Source organism: Poecilia reticulata, chromosome 19 (genome assembly GCF_904066995.2).
Source record: "Poecilia reticulata chromosome 19, P_reticulata-male-v2, whole genome shotgun sequence".
Taxonomy (NCBI): domain Eukaryota; kingdom Metazoa; phylum Chordata; class Actinopteri; order Cyprinodontiformes; family Poeciliidae; genus Poecilia; species Poecilia reticulata.
The window spans coordinates 7,054,294-7,076,585 of NC_088848.1; the positions used below are offsets into that span (position 1 = coordinate 7,054,294).

At 37.2% G+C, this 22,292-nt stretch overlaps 2 protein-coding genes across 3 annotated transcripts; one reads left to right on the forward strand and one right to left on the reverse strand.

Annotated features, from left to right (window-relative positions):
• The first annotated feature begins 1,549 nt into the window (after positions 1 to 1,549).
• LOC103481423 (protein phosphatase 1 regulatory subunit 1B-like) lies at positions 1,550 to 15,258 on the forward strand. Of its 2 annotated transcripts, none has more exons than XM_017310631.2 (5): positions 1,550 to 1,972; positions 10,610 to 10,693; positions 12,139 to 12,214; positions 14,032 to 14,148; positions 14,234 to 15,258. In XM_017310631.2, the coding sequence occupies exons 1-5, from the start codon at positions 1,844 to 1,846 to the stop codon at positions 14,335 to 14,337; spliced, it is 510 nt and encodes a 169-aa protein (XP_017166120.1). In that variant the 5' UTR covers positions 1,550 to 1,843; the 3' UTR covers positions 14,338 to 15,258. The 2 variants fall into 2 exon arrangements, with proteins under 2 accessions (XP_017166120.1, XP_008435051.1); XM_008436829.3 differs by having other exon boundaries at positions 1,551 to 1,972; positions 14,231 to 15,258.
• pnmt (phenylethanolamine N-methyltransferase) lies at positions 14,605 to 18,837 on the reverse strand. The gene is made up of 3 exons (XM_008436830.2): positions 18,601 to 18,837; positions 18,122 to 18,332; positions 14,605 to 17,279 (listed from the first exon to the last, which is right to left on the reverse strand). The coding sequence occupies exons 1-3, from the start codon at positions 18,770 to 18,772 to the stop codon at positions 16,841 to 16,843; spliced, it is 822 nt and encodes a 273-aa protein (XP_008435052.2). The 5' UTR covers positions 18,773 to 18,837; the 3' UTR covers positions 14,605 to 16,840.
• Between the last annotated feature and the right edge of the window lie 3,455 nt (positions 18,838 to 22,292).

Here is a 22,292-nt window from a genome sequence, read left to right on the forward strand (position 1 = left end):
TTCTTTTAACAAAGTAATATTTTCTGTTTGTTATTTTTCTGTCAGCTTTCGCAACTAAATAGTTGTCCTGATTTCTCCACCTGAGCTGGTGATGTCAGCAGCTCCTGCAGAGTAACTAAAATCCTCCTGTAGTTTTGCCATACGGTTTCCATATTGATTTCTAACACTGCTGTAACACTTCACAACTTTATCCCAGTGATAATAAAAATGTCCATCTCATCTCCCATTTAATTTATTGTTAAATATGAATGTTTTGTATTTAATAAACATTAAACATTTTTTATTATGGCTTATAATCGGCTTTGTTCACAAAGAACCTTTCTAGGCTGTCATTTTAGGACTTTAATGTTTTTGATGTGGGTGACATCTGCTGGTAACAAGAAGTTATTACAATTTGACTGGTGAGATCTATTCATAATGATACATTCCCCGCAAGTGATGACTGGCGGTGGAACGACATGCCATCCATCCATCCATCCATCCATCCATCCATCCATCCATCCATCCATCCATCCATCCATCCATCCATCCATCCATCCATCCATCCATCCATCCATCCATCCATCCATCCATCCATCCATCCATCTTCTTACATGCGATTTGTTTTGCTGATAATAACAAACAGCTAAGTGTTTTCGTAACTTTATGATTCTACACTGAGGACCTTTTTAACATTTTCCAGCTTCACGCCTTGCTGTTACACCAGCGTTTTTAACCATAAGTATAAAATGAAGATACTGAAATAAACATCAACTGTAAAAAAGTAAATAACAAACCGTTGCCTTTTGGCGCCCTCTCGTGGCGACTTGCTATAAATACAAATTGATTAAAGAAATGTGCGTAGTGTTACGGTTTTTATGGCTCCTTAACAGGCTAAAGAGTTGACTATGATTATGAGAAATGCAGTTAATAGTCACATTTTTTTCCCAAATGATTAAAGTTTTGGAGTTTGGTGATCAGCACGACCTCCCTCTAGAATATCTGCAACATCTTTCTACAAATACTGAAGGGTCTGAGCTTCCACATGAAGAAAAGTTAAACTAATGTTCTCTATGAGGTCTTCGCAGAACAGCTGGATTGATATTATACACAGCTGGGCTTTATTGACATCAAAAAGCAGCTGGAAAGAACTGGATTTTACTGAGGGGTAGCAGAGTAAAAGGGGCAAAACATCAGTATGTTGGTCTCTCTCATCAAAATACTTTGAAGATTATATAACAAATGTAGAAAAGCTCGCAACTGGAGTGTTACCAGTCCCTATTTGTGAAATTTCTCTTGAAAAACAAAATAATAACTAAAGATAATAATACTAAATGTACATATATTTGAAGAAAAGGCTAAATAATAATAATAATAATAATAATAATAATAATAATAATAATAATAATAATAATAATAATAATAATAATAATAATAATAATAATGAATTACGTGACTTGCAACTGTTGTTTACGAAAACGTCTTACTCGGCTCACTTAAAACGACATTTCTAGTTCATCCACTTTGAATTTTGGATTTCCGACGGCAGCTGAAGGCATCACAGAGCTCGGTTTCTCCTTTATGTAGAACAGGTCAGTAATCACAGCGGGACAGGCATATGGTCAGAGAGTGGGAGAGGGGAGGGCAGAAAAAGCGCCAGAGAGTGAGAGGAAGCTGGAGAATCGGTCACTTTCAGAGAGACTCAAATATTTTTATTCACCCGCGTCTGCTTCATTTTGACCACCGGACAGTTAACCACAAACTGCACAGATAGTTAAATCGCTGCTGCTGCTGCTGCTTCCGCCTGGGTTTTAAAGCCGGACGTCGGTGCGCTCGGCTGCGGTGAGGTGACAGGCTGGATGCCATGGACCCGCTGCTGCCCACAGACCCGGAGATGATGGAGCGAGAGGCGGACAAGGATGCGCGGAGGAAGATCCAGTTCTCTGTCCCGTCCTCCATCTCTCTGCAGCTGGATCCGCGACAGGTGGAGATGGTGAGGCCCCACAGCGTGATAATCCTGTGTTTTACACCTCCAGGGACGTTTAAATGTTTAAAGTTTTAATGTGTAGATTTGGAAAGATAGTGGACCAATGTAAAGTTTACCGCGATGTATTAAATTAAACGCAATATAAGCGCATCTTAGTCAATTACAATATCATTAAAAAGTTTCAATATTTCAGAAATTCAGTTCAAAAAGTTCACATTTTAAGCTATAGAAGTTGCACGTAAAACTGTACACATGCCAGTTTTTTTTTTTTCTTTTACTTTTTTTTATATTTGACATGTTTTCTCTACAAACCAAACCAAATAGCTGGAGAAAAACAAACCCTGGTCATTTGGCTCCTGTAGCTAACGTCAGATGTTGTAGAGAGGTTACAACAAATCAAAATGATCTCAAAGCTATCAGTCAGGTGAAACTGGTTCATTTAATTCAGATATGCTGGAGAAGGGATGCATCTAAAGGTTGCAGGATAGCAGCTCTTGGGGAGTGGAGTTATTTCAAAGAAAACATTCAGTCCTGACTAAAATCGCCTAAAATCTTTTGCAAAAAATGTGTTATGGCTGGATGAAGCAAAATGTAAACTTTTGGGCCACATTTCCATAACATATGACTCCCAACCATACATCCAAATCACTTAATCAAAGTAAAATTTAAGTTTTGGCTTTGCCGAGTCAGAGTCCAGGACAATATCAGACAGAAAATCACCTGAAGACGAATGTGGACGATACATTTGGAGAACCTCTGCAAAATATAGTCAAGTCAAGATGATACACAAGTCAAGATGGCATTTTAATAAGGGTGTGTGATTGAGTCTGCAACATTTTAACTTAATAATAGTTAAAAAGTAACTCCGCGAGCAGTACTGCTACACAGCCGTTAGAAAAACCCGTTCCACAGCCATCGTCTCCTAGCAACGGGGGAGTGACACTGACCCCCCTCCACGGCCACGTCAAACTGCGACACAACTAGTGAATAACACACAAAAACACACAAAACAGTATGAATTTACCTTCATGTACACCACTATAGACTATTCTAAGCCAAACTTTTTCCTTCCATTCAACTTTCTGTTGTTATGGTAGGAAAAAACACCTACTAGTTTCTTTAGCAATGACCTCAAAAGAACAAATGTGTATTTGTGACGTGGCGAGGTCAGATCAAGGTCATAATGGCGGACATTTAATGACAACTTCTGTTAGTCTCAGATACTTTGCTGCTTTTTTTGTTTTTGCAGACATATTCCTGGCGCATGAGACTTTTATAGAAGTTTGAGGTTAAAATGCTCTTACATAACAAGACTTCACCAAACTCCATTTCGCTCCACATTACCCTGTGGGCAGCAGCTCTAGGATTAAGCTGAGCTGTGCTGCCTTATAGTTTTTGGAGCCTTTAAAAGTAATGAGAGTTGTCTGCCCTTCAAAAGAGTGGCGGATGAGGAGGAAGTGAGGGATAAAGCAGCCATCTGTAAAGCCGAAAATGAGATTTGTCTGAGCATAGCAGAAGCACCATAAGCACATATGTGAAAGGGAAGAAGGTCACGTTTTTACTCATGTAAAGGGAGGAGGTGCACTGTGTGTGTGTTTGTTATGTAAAAGGAGCCTCGAGCCTGAGGCTGAATCTTTCTAAATCAAGTGCAGGTGAAACATGCAGACAATTGAGAAGCGAATTGTATATTTTTCTTTTGCCTCAAATAGTCCTAAGATTGCATTCTGCTGCCTGGAGCGAAACCCTTACTGGATGGAGACAGGTGCCATGTCAGAGATCCGAATAATTTTCCCCAAGTGAACGATGAGAAACTTTTCAAAAAAAACATCTGTTTGGAAAGCTTGTTCTTTTCTGGAATGCATAAATAAACTAATAAATCAATCATCACCAGCCACTCAAATACTTCTTGCACATCTGCTGTTTATAGCTCTCCTGTCCCCAGAGTGTCGGACTACTTTCTTTGCCCCTTCTAGAGCAGAAGCGTGTCATCGTTTGCTTCAGCACCCTCCAGTTACAGAGGCTCGCAAAAGAGGCTTCACTTAGTCCTCAGACTTTTTCACATGTTGCCACATTAAAACCAGAAAGAACAACGCCACTTCATTGGGATTTTAAATGATAGACACAAAGTAGTGCATAGCTGAAATGTAACAAAGTGTAGCTTTTACATGAACTCTATATGAGGTGAACTGCAAATAATAACCGGCAGAACTAACCTAATTAGAAAACAGAGTCGATCTGTGTGTTATTGTTCTGTAAAGGCTAACATCAGAAAACCAAAAAACACTGTTACCCTCTACAAAGATTGCTTAAAATTTGCCACAAGTCCTGAAGGAAGTACAGGGAACTTGTGAAGGAATGTGGTTTTTGCTCATAAAATTAGCAGAAACTAATGCTCATCACCTTGATTTTTTTAAAGAACAGTTACACATGGAAGGTGGTGGCCGCATCATGCTGTGGGAAGCTGATCAGTGTTGAAATATGGATGCAGATAAATGTAAATCTGCATTTACATTTAATGTAAATGTGAAGCAGTTAGATATAAGTAGAGTTAAAACTAAAACCATGTAATGAATAGGAATGAACTCCTATTCATGGGTTAAAATGGTCTAATCCAAGGCTGTCAAACTCATTTTCAGCTTGGGCCAAATCAAAATCATGAATGCTTTTAAAGGGCCGGGTCTACAAACTGTTACAATATCAATAAATTATTAAAATTAAATAATGTTATATCTTTTCAGTCCCTCCAGGATTTTGTGATTGTTTTTAAAGGATTTTTGCAATTAAAATCAAATTTTGCAAATATTTTAGCTTATTTTTGATGGTAAATGTGACTTTTTATTACTCACTGTGTAGATCATGGATTATTATCTGACATCAGTTAATTTCTTCAGTACAAATAAGACAGGTTTTAACAATTTTTGAGAAAAATCCGCAATAAACTCCTAATTATGTATTAGCTCAAAAAAGTTTGGTAATTTGTTGATTTTGTGTGAATTTCCACATTAATTATCAAGAAACCGAAGGGACTGATTGATATAATTTGGCAGTAAACAGATAATATTATGTTATTTGATTGATTTCGCCCACAAACCTTGAGTTTGACACATGTGGTCTAATCAAAGTCCAGACCTAAGTGTACTTGTGAACCTGAGTTGATGACATGAATGCTGTCCATCCAATCAAAAAGAACTATGAAGATTTCAGTTTCCAGACTGTGATTGCAGTATTGGAGTCTGAATATTACACATTTTTTTTCACTATCAGTTCTTAATATAAAGTCCTATTAAAAAAAAAACATTACAAAATGTAAAAACAATTTGCATGAACACTTTTGTCAGGCACCATGTTGTTATTTGGATCCCTGATTGAAATATCTGAACCTGATCTTTGGTCCTGTTTACATTCTCACATGCATGTGGTTCAGATTCGGTTGTTTCTTTTCCCAGTTTTCCTTCCAAGAAAACCGTTTTGGCAGTTTTTCAGCTTCACATCATGATTAATTGCTTCTGTTTTTAGTTTTCTACATTTCTTTTTGCATTTTCTACTACATAAGTTGCTTGAACTTCTGGTTTTCCTAGTTCTATGTGTTGAAATGGCTCACTGCCTTGTCTTTCCCCCTGGGCTGAAAATTGCCACCAGCTGCGTTTCATTAGTTTTGACTCCTGGGCCTCCGTTGTTCAGAGTTGGTTCATTTTCATCATGGTTCGTTAACTCTGCTGCTCTGCTAAGCCTTGTTGTGTTATCTTAAGCTTTGGGAGGTTCATTGATCCATCTAAGTCAGGAGTCAAACTCATTTTCCTTTTGGCCCAAATCAAGATCATGAATGTTCTTAAAGGGCCAGTTGTGCCAGAATGTATTGATAAAAACTGTTAAGCTGCTAAAACGTAAATAAATTCTTAAAATTAAATAACATCTTTTCTGCCCCTTCAGGATTACTTTTATTTTCTTTTTGGAAAATAAAAGTTTCTTTGGTAGTAATTTGGAAATATCTGCACTTATGTATGATGGTAAATGTGACTTTTCATGACTCGCTGCGTTATTATGGATTTTAACTCATCATTAAGTTGTTTAGTGGAAGTAATAAATACTGCCACCTGCAGGTGGGAGTAAACTGTCACTTAGATCCAATGTTTTTCTCCATTTTTGTGAAAAATCTGCAATAATCTCACAATTATGCATTAGCGTGAAAAAATACAGGAATTTGTTGATTTTTGCTTGAATTTTCTGACGCAGCCTAATTGATGCAATTTGGCAGTAAACCAATAAAAACTGCTTTGAATTGATTGATAAAATAATATTTAAGCACGCTGTTATTCTAGCGGTTCTATTTATGTGTCACTTTAGAGTCTAGAGGGCCACATAAAAAGCTGTGGCGGGCCATATTTGGCCCCCGGACCTTGAGTTTGACACGTCATCTAAGAGATTGAGACCTTCCTGCTACAGTGCACAAACTCCAACAGTTAGGAGCCAAAAACATTTCTGGATTGTTCTCCTGAAGCAAGTCCAGAGGTCATGGAGTACGGCCATGTTCAAGTGCATTCAAGTCACTCGACTGGATGAAGTCACATAGCAGTTCCAGGAATCTGGTCATTGTTTAACGTCTAGAAATTGAACTCAGTAGTTTAAGCACCCCTGTGACCTTCTTATTTTCCAATATATCCCAGTTTTCTAGCACAACAGTTAACTATTACAATATTTAGAAAAAGAAAAAGCATTAAAAGTTGAGAAAGAATCAGCCAAGGATGGAGGCTACAGATTAAAAAAAGATTAGCTGAGGACTGAATTAAGGGCAAGGGCAGTTAAAGCCAAGAACTAAATTTCACCCCAGAGCTCCAGACACGAACCGACGGGAAGTTATTTAATTTACAGGAACGACAGAGTATTTGTTCGGTTATCAATTAATAAGCATGGCATTGTGCCTGCAGCAGAAATTGTACGAAATGTTGAACAGTTTTAGCCAGAAGTTCTGGAAGTGGGAATAATGCTTAGATTTTCATTTAAGCTGTTTCTTTGATAGTTAAAGCAGGTCATATGTTCAAGGAATTTTAAAGTTAAGTAAATAAATAAATGCAAAGACTGAATACTTACAGAGCTGATCCTTTTCCTTCATTAACACTTCTAGGAATTAAGTGAGAATTGTTAACCACAAACGGAGAAAACATGGCGAATCTTTCAGACTTCAGAGTGCAGAAAAAACCACAACCAGAGACATTATTCAACAAAATGCCTCACACAAATTCAGAAAGTTATTTTACTTGTGCAACATTACAGGTTAAATACAAATTACATGCTTTTCTTCATTTGTTTCATCAGGTTGCAGGCTAACTGGACTAGACACAGTATTACTAAGAGTATAAAATGCAAGCATTATATGAACACAAGGGATTTGTGGCTCCACCCTCTGATCTTTACGACTAAAGGGATTAAGAATCTCTCTAAAACCCTCTCTAGGAACCAGTTCTGACCCCACTCTGCATTTATGGCTTATAAATGTTGCGATTTTAAACTCTTGAGGTTAAATGTTACTCTTAATCATTCACTAACTCTTACTTGTAACACAGAGTGTGGAAGTTTGATTTTTAGCTAACAGGAAAAGAAATAAAAACTGTACAAAGTTTGATTAATCGTGTACAAAAACATGTAATGAAATGTCTTTGGTCCAACTGTCTTTACTTCAACCAACAACAGAATAGTGATGGTGATGCGCAGCATGTCAAACCTCAAAGCAGATGGGCTAAAGCGTAGGAAGACCGCACGGGGAGCCGCCTCCTGTCAGATAACGACAAAAAACTGAGGCTATTTGTTCACTAATATGAGGAAAAAAAACAGGCTGCAAAAAACTTGACCGATTTTCAGCTGCAACATCCAGATCAATGGGTCAGAACTGGTGTAAACAACATGAAGTAGTTTTTCTCTTTAGCCCATTTAAAATTGCTTCTGACACTGACTGTGTTTCCATTAAAAATGTGCGTGAAACTTTAAAGTCGGAAAAAAAAAAACACAATTATGCATTTGTGCTGTTTCCATTAAAAAAGAAATGCAATTGAAATCACGCATTAAGACATTAAAAAACATGCCGCGCCATGATCCTTCTGCCGCTTCCTGCCGTCTTCTTCGTCTGTTCACTGCGAAACCCTGGAGGAACTAAAAAGATGTTATTCAATTTTAAGAATTTATTTAGGTTTTAACATTCGATTGTTGATCACATGACTTGTGTGATGCGAAATAAGTGTTTACATCCCAGCTTAGCTAAATACTGTATTTTCGATTTGGCCATAAAAAACACCGTAGCATCAAAACTTTCCATCAAAAATTAGAATTTTTTTCAAAATTGACATTTTTTCCATTAAGCAAATTTATTTTCAAAATGTGAAATTGCACAATTTTAAGGTTAATGAAAACGTTGTTATTGTCTCTATGGTTCAACAATTGTTGACCAAATCCTGGATACGTCAGCAATAGATCCCATAGTCCATGCCTTGGGATTTAAAACTATCTCTTGAATAGATTTTCTCAGTTTTCCCAATAAATATTTGTACATTTATTTTATTTCACTCAATCTTCCATTTCTTCACTCGGAAACAATCAGCATCTTTACCCATTTACCTTTTTTTTCTGCTGTTTGACTGTAAAGTCATCAGTCTTTTCACTGACTGTGCTGCCAGAAGATAACATTACAGTATCAAGGTTTCCCCAGGAAAACTTGCTAAGCCTTGTGGTTTATTCATCCAGCAAAAAAGTTTTTGAATTTAAACTTTTTTAAAGTTGACAGAAAATTTGAAAATATCACTTGATGTGTTATTAAACGATTGGAAGATTACTACCTGTAAAGCAACTATAAAGCCTTAAAAATGCAAACATTTTAAAAAGATTTAATTAAATAAGCAATACTAAGCCCTGTGGCCCGCCAGGCTTATAATACACTGGGGGACAACCTGAGTATTATAAGTCTTTTTATTTGTCTACTGTCAATTTCTAATTTAAAAAAAAAAGCAGAACTTTTGGTTTTCATCAGGCAGAAATATTGACAGAGTTGGGCAGTATTGGAAATGAAGAAACACATTCAGGTGTGGAAAGGAGAACACAGGAAAACCCCAGAAGGTCAGCAGGATCTGAACCATAACCTTGTTTCTGTGAGGTGATACTACATGGAAATCCAATGTGCTGAATTTCTAAAACCAAGGAAAAAATCCCACTTCCTGCTGTGTACATGTGTAAAAGAACATTTTACACAGCCTTAACCTCCCACTGGTGTTTTTGTATCTCAGATTTTCATAACAACAACATTCAGTATGAGTTTGACCTTTTGCCTCCACTTGCAACAAAGGTCTACATCTCAAAAGCTCTCAAACAGGCGCCTAAACAAGGTACTGATTTTCACAAAAATTTCTGTCTATTTTTTTCTGTGATGATTTTAAATCATATTCTCAAACATCAGCAGTATATTCGGTTGAAGAGATAAATTTGTCAAATGGAGGGAAGCAGAGGCAGTAGGAGGAGCCGCCCACATGTATTTTGCCTACGCTGCTGTCCTTCCTTCTGCAGGCGCTCTAATAATAAAATAATACTCGTAGTAACACACTAGAACCTGAAAAGGTATAATTACGAAAATAAATATTGCCTGAAAATCAGAAATAGCAAATTTTCAAATAAAAGCCATGCATTTAAACGTTTCCAAAGTGTACAAACATGTCATAGTAATAAAAGTAATGTTTTAAATGTGAAAATATTTAAAATTGAAAGCATTTCATGGACGTTGTAGCAATGCACTGAATCACTAAAGATTCTAGTTTATAGAGTTTGGGGAGCCTCTGCTAGGATTTATTTTTGGACAATTTGCTAAGAAGGAGCTGGATCTTTGTTCTGCACTTCATAAGTTGCATAACTTTTGTAGCCGATGACTCACGCTGCTTTGTAAATAACAAATAGCTCTTATGCATCTCATAGCAAGAAACAAAAGGACAATAAAGGTACAAATCAAAATTCCACCATTGATAAAAAACATACAATGAAGCAAAACTTGTGTAGTGTTGGAAACAACGCTATTTATGCACAAGATATTTAAATTTTTCTCATCGTCTAACATTAAATCAGACAGAATGTCTCCTGTTTTACGTCTGGATTACCCAAATTAGTTCAATTTGTTATATGCCAGACTAAAGAATACATTTTTAGGTATTCTTTTAATATATTTTAAAGATTGGTGTGTATTAAAATATTCAGGAGACTCCAGTAGGTTTAATTAAACATTTTAGTTAAAAAAAAAATCACATCTGTAGATGAGTTTTAAGGTTTTTCTAGTGTGACATCATGGAAAAAAATCCAGAAAAGCAAGGCAAAAATCAGAAAGACATCTGTGAACCTCGACATGTCTGATCAATCCTTGGGTAGAAATGCATAAAGATCACAAAGTCATTCGTTCAAACAATTATATATGCATCACGGATGACATGAGAGGCCATGGCAGCATTTAGGAAAGAAACAAGTTCAATGTTTTGGTGTGAAATGAGATCCCCAACTCCAGAACAAAAGCAAAAAGTCCTGGTTGCAAACTCATAAAAAATGGAAATGCACTCAGCCCTACACACTGCAGTTTGATACAAGCAAATAAAGACAGAAAATTCTCTTTTTGTCTTTGCAAAGATTCGACGCCGGAGGCCAACACCTGCCACTCTCTTCAAACTGACAGACCCGCCATCACCAGAGGAAGACAGCAGCTCGCGTCAGGTATCACTGAGGAGTTACAAGTCAAACCAGAGAACTTTTATATCAAACTTTAATCTGCTTTCATGATGAAGAGCTGCAGACTTTATTTCTTTTCTTTATTTTTTTGCTAGTCTGTTTCATTGCAGTATGTGGAAATTAGGTGTTTTATAAAGAAAGTAGGTAAACGAGAGACAATTTTCTCTAAACTTAACCTCCTACTCTCAAGCTGTAAAGGCGCAAACAATTTTTTTTACGAATGAACATTTTATGGAAATTAAAGTTAAAAAGTTAGCATTGGAATATTTGCAATTTATATTTAAATGAATTTTTATATTAAAAATAGCAAAGGTTTTTCCATGTAACAAATACAATCTAATGTTATTTATGCTGTTGATGTTAAAATATGTTTCTATTATTTCCATATGTATGCAGGGCCTTGTAAAATTATTCACACCCCTTGAACTTTCTCAGATTTTGTCGCACAAAAACACGATATTTTATTTAACAGATCAACACAAAGTGAAGTGGATGGAAATAATGTTCAAAATATCTTGCATATGAAGATCTAAAAGTGTGACATTTGCATTCAGCCTCTTTACTCTGACACGCTTTGATAAAATATGGTGCAAGCCTTTAACTTCAGAAAGGAGAAATAGAAAACGTTGAAAAAGATGCTCTCTTTAAATTAAACTAACGCTAATTTTATTTTATTTTTTTTGGCGTCTGAGGTGGAAAAAGGCTTAGATCACGACATTTGTAAGAGCTGTAATTAGTTATAATTAAAAAATTGTGACAATAATTTCAAATGAATTCGCAGAAAAGACTAACTGGTAGAAACCTCCAGACACAGCTGTCATTTCAGTGAAAAATATAATATTTAAAGTGTTTACTAACAGAGGCTGAATGCAGGCCACACTTTTCAGATAATAATTTGTTGGGAAAAAAGCTGAAAATCATTCATCCTGCAGTACTTTGTGTTGGTTCTACCTCATAAAATCCCAACTAAATACAAGTGAAGTTTGTGGTTACAATGTGAAAAAGTTAGAGAGATTTGCAAACTTTTGTAAGAGTTCATCTCTGAAAAAGCAGACAAGCTCTGCTATAAGATAAGTTGACTAACTCATTTTCCTCATTTTAATTTCTGTTTACCTACAAATTTAAAATATAAAATGATAAGTAAGTAAAATTGTTAAAAACAACAAAGTTTGAGTTGCTTTTTCTGCCAGACACATCCTGATAAAACTCCAAAAATATTCTTTCTTTCTGTTGATTTCCGAAAGTAACAACCTTTCTGTGTCATCTTTTCTTCTACTTTTTATTCCAGCCATCAGTTACAAATAAAACACATCTCTGTTTTCATTTTCATTTTTTGCATGTAATACAAAAACAAGATAATGTTGAGCTGTTTTATAGTCTTCTCCCCAGATGTTAAGTGAAACAGTGATTCTCATTCATTGCTTCCACAGTGGGTTCTGGGTGAAAATGGATCCACGAAAGCCAAACTGGTTCACATGGCAACCTACCAGCCACCCTCACTTAACGGTAAATGCCTTTTTTTTTAAATGTATTAAATTATCTTGCAAATGTCTCCTCGTTCTTTTATCATATGCCACAATCATGAATGAAGAATCCAATGCTGAGTTGGAGCATGTCTGTCAAAATCCAGACATTTGTATCCACAAACAGTCTGATTTGTTGGTTTCTGTGTCGCCAGTGAGTGTGGATCAGTGTGCCATGCCAGATTAGGAGCAAAAACAGCTGTGGGTCCGTTCTGGATCATCCTGGATTAGGGGCTGCAGCTGCAACATGCTCTCTTTCACATATTCAGACATGCTGCTGTTAATGCTAGCAAAAATATTTCTGTGTTTGTTAGTGGGGGAGCAAGTTGAAGTTTACGGTCTCTATAGCCTGCTGTTCTGTTGCTGGATGTTAATAATTTTGGCCAGAGATGATAAAGAATTGGGTCGTAATTTTAAATATGGCGGTACCATTTTTGTAAGGTTTTTTGCTTCTTTGATCATAGAAATGAAAATAATTTCCCCCATAAAACAAAGAAATTGGTCAAAAACTTTTAAATGGACTGTGCAAATCTTGAGGATATTAAGAAATCTTGCTCACCCAACATGAGCAGAAATACTGACAGGAATGTTGCCAGATGCAGCACTTGTACAACAGAATAGATAAATGAAAAAAATAACACCTATGAGACTGAATTTCCACTTTTTGCTTCCACAAAGTAGAATTAGCGCTGCGGTACAGCAAGCTGTCACAGGAAGCTAGAAAGATTCAGATTCAGCTTTATTCATATCCCAAATGGACAATTGATGTTGCAGCAAGTATAAAAACAAAAAGACAAACTATCAAAGATTAAAAAATAAAAACAATAAAAATAAAAAGCATTACAAGGAGATATTGCTGTAGGAACAAAAAGAAGCTTAAAGGTAGATGTTGGCTCAAAAGTCTTCAAATTCTTTGAGATGTTTTTATTTCTTTTCTCTTGCTGTTTGGCAGCCATTTTAGCAGACAACTGATGAGCATGTCTGGAGGACCAGAGTAAAAAAGAAATGCAGAAATAAATAAACATTTGGAAAAGGTCAACAAATGCACTAAAACACTGAAACAAGTTAAGAATTTATTCATATATTAGTAGGACAGTTTTTCCAACCGGGCTGCTGGCCCAGGTTTTATCCCTCAGGTTTATTTCATGATCTAAGCTCTGTTGTTTTGGAAAGTACAGCTGGAGGACCAAATGAAATGACTAGCTTACCTCATGACACTGCAAATGAAAATAAATCGTTTTATAAGATGTTAACGCTGTCAGTGATGGGTGATCACTGCTGATATGGGTACCTTAATGAAGACAAGGTATTCTAAGGTAAGTTCCTCCAGCAACCCATGCAGAAATTTAAATAATTATTTTATATTTAATATGTAGGGGAGTATCGCTAAGGTCACTCCCAGCTCCCTCTGGAAAGGTCAAACTCCCTTGTTTCTGACCTGGTCAGATGAATCATGGTCTGGATTACGTCATGAAGGCAGACGGTTTGTTTGTGACAGAAAATAGCAACACTGCAGAACAAAGACAAGTGACTTTTTAGCATTAGTTCCCCGACCATGTTAGCTAAAAATGAACTTTTGAGAACAAGATAATTGTAGATAAGGATGTAAGCATGTTTAGAGGTCAGTGTGTTGATTCAGTCCCTAAACAATGTGACCTGAGTCTTATTGAGCAATCAGACATGGTAAATTCACCATCTTTCTTCTTCCTCTTTTGTAAGTTAAACGCTTTTAGCCCAAACTTCACAGACATTAACCCTTCCATCTGTTTGAGTTTCTGTTTTACTGATTTGTGTTTTCAGCTGTCCAGATGTTGGCGGCGGCCCACCTGAAGTCTCTGGACAGAGAAGCGCCCTCTTCTGGAGAGGAAGAGGAGCAACACGATGATGAGGAAAAACAGCAGGCGGCATCAACCACAAGTGGGTGGTGCACAATTTCCCCTCTAATACTGAAGCTTTTTCTGAATAGGAAGTGATTTTCCATTTAAAACTTCTTTCGCAGCAGACTTAAGAGAAAAAAGCGAACCTTCAACGGATCTTTGTGAGATGCTGGGAAGTTCAGCCGCAAGAGCCGAGACCACAGAGCTGGAGGAAGGAAAGGGGGAATGACAAAAAGAAGACAAACTGGCCAAGAGAGCTTGTAGAGAACGCGCCTGTGCAGCACATGCGTGGACATTTTTTGCGTGTACATATGTGCTTTTTAGGTCTGCAGGTGTGTGCATGCATGCAACAATAAAGCTGGAAGTGGAAAAAGAAAGAGCAGAGGAAACATACAATCATCTGGGAAGAATATAAATGAGCAGATATAGGTTAAAGTTTAACCTGAGACAGCCGAGAAAGCTGGAGAAATATTCCATGTCAGCATCAAAACAGGAGTAAGATTTTTAGCTGTAGTTTAGTTTATTGGCTACAAATTGTAAATTAAGATGTTAGACCACATACACCAAAGTGCCACATAAATACATTTAACATTATCAACTACAATAATGGCCACATATACATGTTTGGTCGTAGATCATCAGGATTTCACTCTGGAGATGCAAACTTTGTTGAATATTTGCACACAAGGTCGATGGAGGAAAGAGGATGAGTAACAGATGATCGCATCTGCACAGCTGCCATCTTAATAATTATGGGGACTAATCCAACTAATCGTGATAATGTGGCCATGTTGATCTGCTGGAACATTATGAACAGGCTTTTGTGAGATGGTCACTGTAGCAAATGTGATCGAGTTGAGAAAGCACTTTTAACTGACATCGGTAATCTTACACGGTGAAATAAATTACCTGGTCATTTATTAATCTTTATATATTATATTAACCTGTGTATATAACTAATGCATTCATTCTTAATAAATCTATTCAAACAGGTTGTTGCTTTAAGTGGGATTGAACAATCTGCCTGTAAAAATTATGCAATAAAATATTTTCCTTTGTGTATCAAATGGGTTAGGTGGTCCAGAATGTTGTGTCACTTTTAAGAATGTCACATATTTATTTTAAGAGAATAAAATGGGTTGTATATTTAGTCTGGTATGATTAACTTTTGAATATCTAAAACGCATGTGTCAAACTCGAGGCCCGCGGGCCAAATGTGGCCCGCTGCAGCTTTTTATGTGGCTCTCTAAACTCCAAATGACATGAATAAGTTGACATGAATGACATGAATAAGTTTTTCAAAAAATATGCAAAATTCACTCAATGTTCACACAAAATCTACAAATTCCCACGTTTTCTCAGATTTTTACTGCAATTTTTTTCTCAAAATTAGCCTAAATCTTTGGGCGTAAGTGACTGCTGCCTCAGCCTTACTTGATGTCAAATCCGTGATTGATATGCGATTAATAAAAAGATGCATTTAACATCACACATTAGCACAAATATAAAAATTCCTTACAAATATTTATAAATTAGCGCCATCAAATCTGTGATTTTGGTTGTTAAAAAAACCCTCACAAACAAATATTAAAAAATCCTGGATGGCATGATCAGTGTCAAAAGACGTTCACTATTATTTTATTTTAAGAAACACTTATTGGATGCTGAAGCAAAAAGCTGTTTATTGATATTTTACAGTTAAATTTGTTTTATGAATACATTCTGGCACAACTGGCCCTTTAAGAACATTCAGATTTTTGATATGGCCCAAAATGGAAATGAGTTAAAAACCCCTTGATCTAAAAAAACACTTCAGTATGGCAAACCAGAAGAAATCTACAGTGGAGTACAGATTTTATCTCAGTATGTCATACTGCAGTCTTAACTCTTTCTCAGGTGGTTCTATAACCAATGACTTTTTGAAACATGTGAAATACTTCACGTTTTTCTGGATCAGGAACTCAGGATGCAATGGGTCAGAAACTTATTATGTTCCCAAAACCACATAATAATCCAAAGCCATTGTGACAATCTGAAGAAGCCTTTTGGATAAGAGGTGAAGCAAAACAAGAAGTTCAGTTACTTTCTGTCTGTATTCTCAGGATTGTTACGTACTGACTGTGGGTCTGTAGGAGGAACAGGAGTGATCACACCAGGAAGCATATCAAGTATAGGCTCCAATTAGTCTTCATTGTTTGAGTTTGATTTTCAGATATATATAGCCATAAAGTGACATCTAGTGCTTAATTTATCTAATTACACAACACTACACACCAGAAATGCAGATAAATTTCACCACATAAGAGTAAAACACACTTTTTAAAAATAAAATAAAAATGTTGCTCTAAATTATATATTTTTTATGCTTTCTCAATATCTGGATAAACATATATGGAGCATATTTATATAAGCGAACAAGACAGACATAGAATAGATAGATAAAACTTTTACAAATGACACAAAATGTTTTGACTACTAGAAGTTTCTGTGTCAGCTGTAGTAGCCGTATTTCACCAGCAGGGGTCAGTCTTTAACTGCGTTCCTCACAGCTAAAGCCCGAGAAACTTGGAAAACATTTTTACTTTTGAGGATTTTTTTCTTTCTCCATTTACATTTAAACTAACTTCTCATTCAACGAAAGAAAAAAAAACAACAACAAAAAAACAAGTGTGAATTTATTTGACTGCTCAACTTATATTTGACTAATAAGCAGCAAATGCCAGGGACCTCAATTAATCCCTCTTCGCCTTTGCGAAAAACACCCCAGTCACATCATCGACTCCAACCCGCATATCCTGAGGCAGAGTGTAGACTTCAAGCCTGATCAGGGTGTAACCGGTTTCCCTCAAACTCTCACAGACCTGGGCTTCATTCAGGGGCACCACGGGGATCCTCACCCCTGGACCACCGAAATAATAACTCTCTCCCAGGGCTCCGATCAGCATCAGGTGGCCTCCGGGACGAAGCAGCTTCCCGATGTGACCCAGCGCCCTGGTGAAGGCTAGGAGGTCGGGGCTGACGCTCTCCAGGCAGAAGCAGGACACCAGGCAGTCGGCCCCGGTTGGGGGAAGCGAGTCCGGAGCCACAGGCTGGGAACAGTGCACGTCAACCGGAAGGATGTCCGACACGACCTGACGCAGCCGGGTAGCCTTCTCAGGCCAAGCTGAGGACCTGATAAACAATCATCAACTTACATGCAACCAGGCAACAAATAGAGTGTCATTTAAGTATTCAGACACCTTGAATGTGTTTTATGGTGAATATACGTGTTAGAAGAGAGACCCAAACTCCTTGACTCATTGTTCTACTGCTTCAAAACACATAAGTCAAATTATTGGATCATTAGCAGGACTTTGTCAAACTTGACAGTACTTAGAAGTTAAATCATGAGTTTTATTCAGGTTTTTAGCACTCCTCTGTGTTAGATAACACAAAGTAGCACAACAATTAAGCTAAAAGTTACCCTATGCACACCATTCCCCGCTACTAGTAGCATCAGGCTGTGAGGATGCTTTTGTTCACTCGTATTTAGCCAAATTTTAACCACAAATTCGTGGTATTTTACTATTTTATAGTTCAACTCAAAGTGGTGCATCGTACTGAAGTGGAAAGAATATCCAAAGAACTTTTGTATTTGTATTCAGTCCCAAAAAAAGTGTTTTGGGATACGTCTCTACCATCTTGGCACATCTAACGCCCAAAACTGTTGGCCAGGTTTATTCCTAAATTTTCTAAAGCTCTGTCCAAAAGGATGCTGAACATCTGCGAGCACGATTTATAGTCTCAACACACATGCTCAATTGGAATGGACTTTGCTTGGACCATTCTGACACATTAATATGCTTTACATACATATAAATAGCACACTTTCAGAGTTTCTCTGAGTTTGACAACCATTTTTCCCTTCAGTTCCTTACAACGCACTACTTTGTGCTGGTCTGCCGCATTTAAATTTGAGGTAGTAGTCTGTCAAAATATGCAAATCGTTTCTTTTTATCAAGACACTTTCATACCGTCGGCCCTCCAGCTTGCAGACATGCTCCAGGTAGGGAGTCCAGTCCAGGCTGCATCCTCCCTCATCCTGGAGCCAGCGCCGCAGCTCCCGGCGGTTGATCTCCAAGAAATCTGTCAGGATCAGTTTGTTGAAAACTTCACAGCCACTCATCACCTGATAAAAAGTGGGACCTGATCCGATGTCCACCAGGAGCTCACCGCTCACATCCCCTGGGAGGAAGAGGGAGAAGAAAAAAGAAGTAAAGCAGAGACGCTTTAGAGTAGCACAAAAGTTCAACATTTCTTAAACCCGTCAGATATGATTTTAGGGAAGCTCTGATCTAATCGTAACAACAGCTTAACTTGAGTGTTTCCATTCGGACAAAAACAAATACAAAGACGCTGCACTAAAACTTTTGACAGTGCACAAAAGTTACGGGTTATAGTGAGATGGTAGCACATCCGTACTATGGAAATTACTTTATGACAAACATATTACCTTCAGTGAAAGCTCTGTGTAAACAGGCCAGTTTCCAAGGCACGATGCTGTCTTTTCTTGCAAAATCAGCGCGTGGTGGAGTGTAGTTGTACTGCAAATATGCTGTGGGATCAAATTTCTGGTAGCAGGCTGCCATAGCTGCTATGCCGTTCTCTTTTCCCTTTTCCTCCATCACGTTTCCTCACCTCTGTCTTTACAGTTGGTCAGTGTTCAGGTGTGCTGCTGCCGCTTGAACGTTGACTTTTATACTTGTGTGTGTTGGTGTATCTGTGCTATTATGTATGTGCTTCGGGCCACTCTTGCAGAGATAGCGATCCTGTTTGTTTTCTTTTTGGCCGATGCTGATAGCATTTGTTCACTTGCTCTGTTTTCTGCCCTGCAGCATTGATGCCATCAGATCAGGGGCTTTCCTCCAACACGACACCCATTAATGCACTACTCTTATGGCCCTTCAGGTCCTTCTCTGCAGTCTAGGATGTACAATTATAAGACAAATCACTAATTTCTTTCTAAGTGAGACATTATATTTGATATTCATGTACAATATGTAGAATAAACAGTATGTTCTCCTATTTGCCAACACCAAACAGTGTGCATCTGTTAATTAATTATTTTTTTTTAAATCACAGAAAAAAGTTAAAATTTCATTGCACATGTATTTTCAAGCCATGATCTATACAAGTAGATTTTTAGAACATGTTTGAATTTGATTTATTCTTTGTCTATCAACATGCCACATCTTGACTTGGCAATATTTACACACTCTGCCTTGCAAATGTTCTCCAACTCTAGCAGACTGAGAGGGAAAGTCTGGTCTCATCAGCTAACCAAGCAGTTTGACGAAGACTTGAAAGCCAAGGTGTCAGATTAACATAAAAAAGCAACATAAGTTCAAAATCCAATAATATTCCATCTTGTTTTCATTTAGGGTAAGAAAATGATTTCATGCCCTCTGTTTTCTGTGTTCTGCTCAACAGGGGTTATGCGTTTAAGAGAAATATATTTGAATGTCATTAGCGTAAGAATGCATCAAACTAAGTTATTAAACCACAAAAGATTATTTCTCAAGAATGACAAGTTCCTCATTATTTATATCTATGCTTCTGAAAAAAACAAACACACACAATAAAACACACTTTTTACCTTTTACTTTGTGAATACCAGCCCTTGCCCTTGATGTTTGGTTTGGACAGAACTTTTCCACACACAAATGTTATTTCTCACCAGGAACAGTATGGTTGCTCTGATCTTTTGCAGTTATTATCAGGGTAACTGGTCAGTTTTACCTCACCTGGGCTGAGAATGGTGGTGTTAGTTCTGCCTCCCTGTGGCAGTTTTATTGCAGCCTTGTTCCCACCTGCATAGTTACTTTAGGAAAAAACGAACAGTTGAGAAAATGCTCAAATTCTGTAAAACAGATACACAGCCGGCTCAAGCTATCTAAGATTTATTATGTTTGTTTCATACTTAACTTTAAAACTACTCAATCGTTTCTGACTTTTGTATTAACACGTTGTGTTGAAACATTTGCTTTAAATCTTTAATCGTGGTCTTGAACCATTGGTTTTTGGAGAGTGGAGTGATTATACAACTCATGTATTCAGATTCATAATTTGGTTATTCCAAAACCATTTTGGTCGTCTTCTGATGGAATACTGTCCACAGTAAAGCTCTCTTTACTAACCTTGGCCAAGAAAAAAGCCCCTGCTTCTAGCCTGGCACCTTTAAACTAGATGGCCAATGTTTCTGGAGACAATTCTTTTCTCAACGATCCGGTTTTTATGTTCTGAGTTATTCCTGCATTTTGTTATTTAGCTTCGTGTTTCTTGAGCATTCATTTTGCTCTACTTGCATTAATTTTTTATTTCTCTATGTTAAAGAAATTATTTTCTCTTGTGTTTTTCTGTCTCCCTTGGTGCCTCGGCCCACTGCTGCTCCTCAGACAGTAACTCTTTCCTGTTCCTGTTGCCTCTCTAGTTTCACCTTGTTGACTTGCTCTCTTCCTGACACACCACCTGCTTAATAAGTTCAAGTTTTTATTTTTAATAAATCACTCCTTGGGTTCAGCACTAAACTGAATCTTGGTCCAGTTTTAATGTGAGACAAGACAAAAATTTTAATGTTTCACAATAGGAAGTATGTTTGGAGCTGTCAAATGAGGGTTCATATCTGAACATGATGAACTGTCAAGCATAATGATCAAAGTGAGCATAGATCTGCAAGTGACCCTTTTATTGAACACTAACTTATAACTCTTATTAAATCACAAACTTTATTTTTTTAAAACAAGTGCAAATTTAAGTATACAGTCTCAGAAAATGTATATTTCACCACTCCACTGCAAATATATTAATCTTTACATTATGAATATACTTCTTAAGCAGGTGTGATACATTTCTGTTTGATCACATTCAGTGTTAAGACTGATTGCATTCAGGGGGATCAGAGAACAAGTAATGATGAATATATGAACACATAATTACAGATAAATGAATGATCTCATTCTAAAGGAGGCTTAAAAACAAACAAAATTACCAACCAATTCAGAATCAAAATGGACAAACCTGCAGGTAAACTTTGTGCAAGAAGAACGCACGACGTGGCTGCGTGCGCAGTCACACGGACGCGGACCTTCATAAACAAATGTAGTTAGTAGATTAGAAAGAGGCAGGAGAAAGGTGCAGGGCAGTTCCTTCCCATGAGTCAGATGAAGAGATAAAAGAGCAAAGAGGATCACAGAAGAACAGATAAAGGGTAAAAGCAGGGAGCAGAAAAAAGGAGCAGGGCTCATATAATGGAATAACACACATTTAACCAGAGCCAGTGGAGCCAATTTAGTTATCTGTGGTCCCAGGGGCAGAGGGTGGGGGGGTTCGGCTGTGTCAGTCAACTCTGCTCCGGGTTACTTTTCATGTAGCCGCAGCAGGATGGTGCAGGTACACACAAAACTTTGATCAATTTGACTTCTTCATCGCCACACAGAGGAAATGAAAGGTGGCCAGTTTCTAAAAGAACTAATCAGGATGACGGGCCTGAGGTTCTGACTTTATTTTGAAGTTTATTTCAGCGAGCATAAGTGCACTTTTGAGGGAAAAAGTTGTTTAAAACAAAAATACGGCAAGCTAGAAGTGTGAAAGGTGGTGGAAACTTTGAGACTAAAGATTTAAGTAATCTAAACAAACTTGAGGTTCAGTGCAAAAGTACTTTTGTAAGCTTCATTTTTTTTCTGATAGAACAACACAATGTAGAACATAATGGGGGAGTGGGGAAATAAAGTTTTACAGTTTTTCTACAACGTTTTAAAAAAGTGTTTTTTGTGGATTTGAATTCAGCCTTCCTGAATTAACATTTAGTGGAAACACTTTTCACTGCGGTTACACCAGAAGGTCTTCTGAAGATACAGAATCTGTTCAATTTAAATCTGGACTTTGACTGGACCATTCTTAAACTTTAATGTTATTTAATCTGAAGAATTGGATTGTTGTTGGGAAAGCCGTTGCACCAGTCGCAGGTATTTTCATCCTCCAAGAGTTTTCTTGTTTTTCAGTTACAAAGTGGTTTTTATACTGAACTTAAATTACACACAAAAAAAATTGATTTGTGTTGTACTTTATTTTAATGCACAATACACTTTTCAGATTTTACTTTTCATTTTCATTCCACCTTTTAATTGTCTTCTGCTTTGAATTGAC

What these genes read in the sequence shown, in the direction of transcription:
- LOC103481423 (XM_008436829.3), top strand. Translation starts at nt 1,844, where the DNA reads ATGGACCCGCTGCTGCCCACAGACCCGGAGATGATGGAGCGAGAGGCG. An exon ending in AAGACAGCAGCTCGCGTCAG is followed by an intron (nt 10,694 to 12,138) that starts GTATCACTGAGG and finishes TTGCTTCCACAG; the next exon opens with TGGGTTCTGGGTGAAAATGG. An exon ending in CCAGCCACCCTCACTTAACG is followed by an intron (nt 12,215 to 14,031) that starts GTAAATGCCTTT and finishes TTGTGTTTTCAG; the next exon opens with CTGTCCAGATGTTGGCGGCG.
- pnmt (XM_008436830.2), bottom strand. Translation starts at nt 18,772, where the DNA reads ATGGAGGAAAAGGGAAAAGAGAACGGCATAGCAGCTATGGCAGCCTGC. An exon ending in ACACAGAGCTTTCACTGAAG is followed by an intron (nt 18,333 to 18,600) that starts GTAATATGTTTG and finishes TCTTCCTCCCAG; the next exon opens with GGGATGTGAGCGGTGAGCTC. An exon ending in TGCAAGCTGGAGGGCCGACG is followed by an intron (nt 17,280 to 18,121) that starts GTATGAAAGTGT and finishes ATTGTTTATCAG; the next exon opens with GTCCTCAGCTTGGCCTGAGA.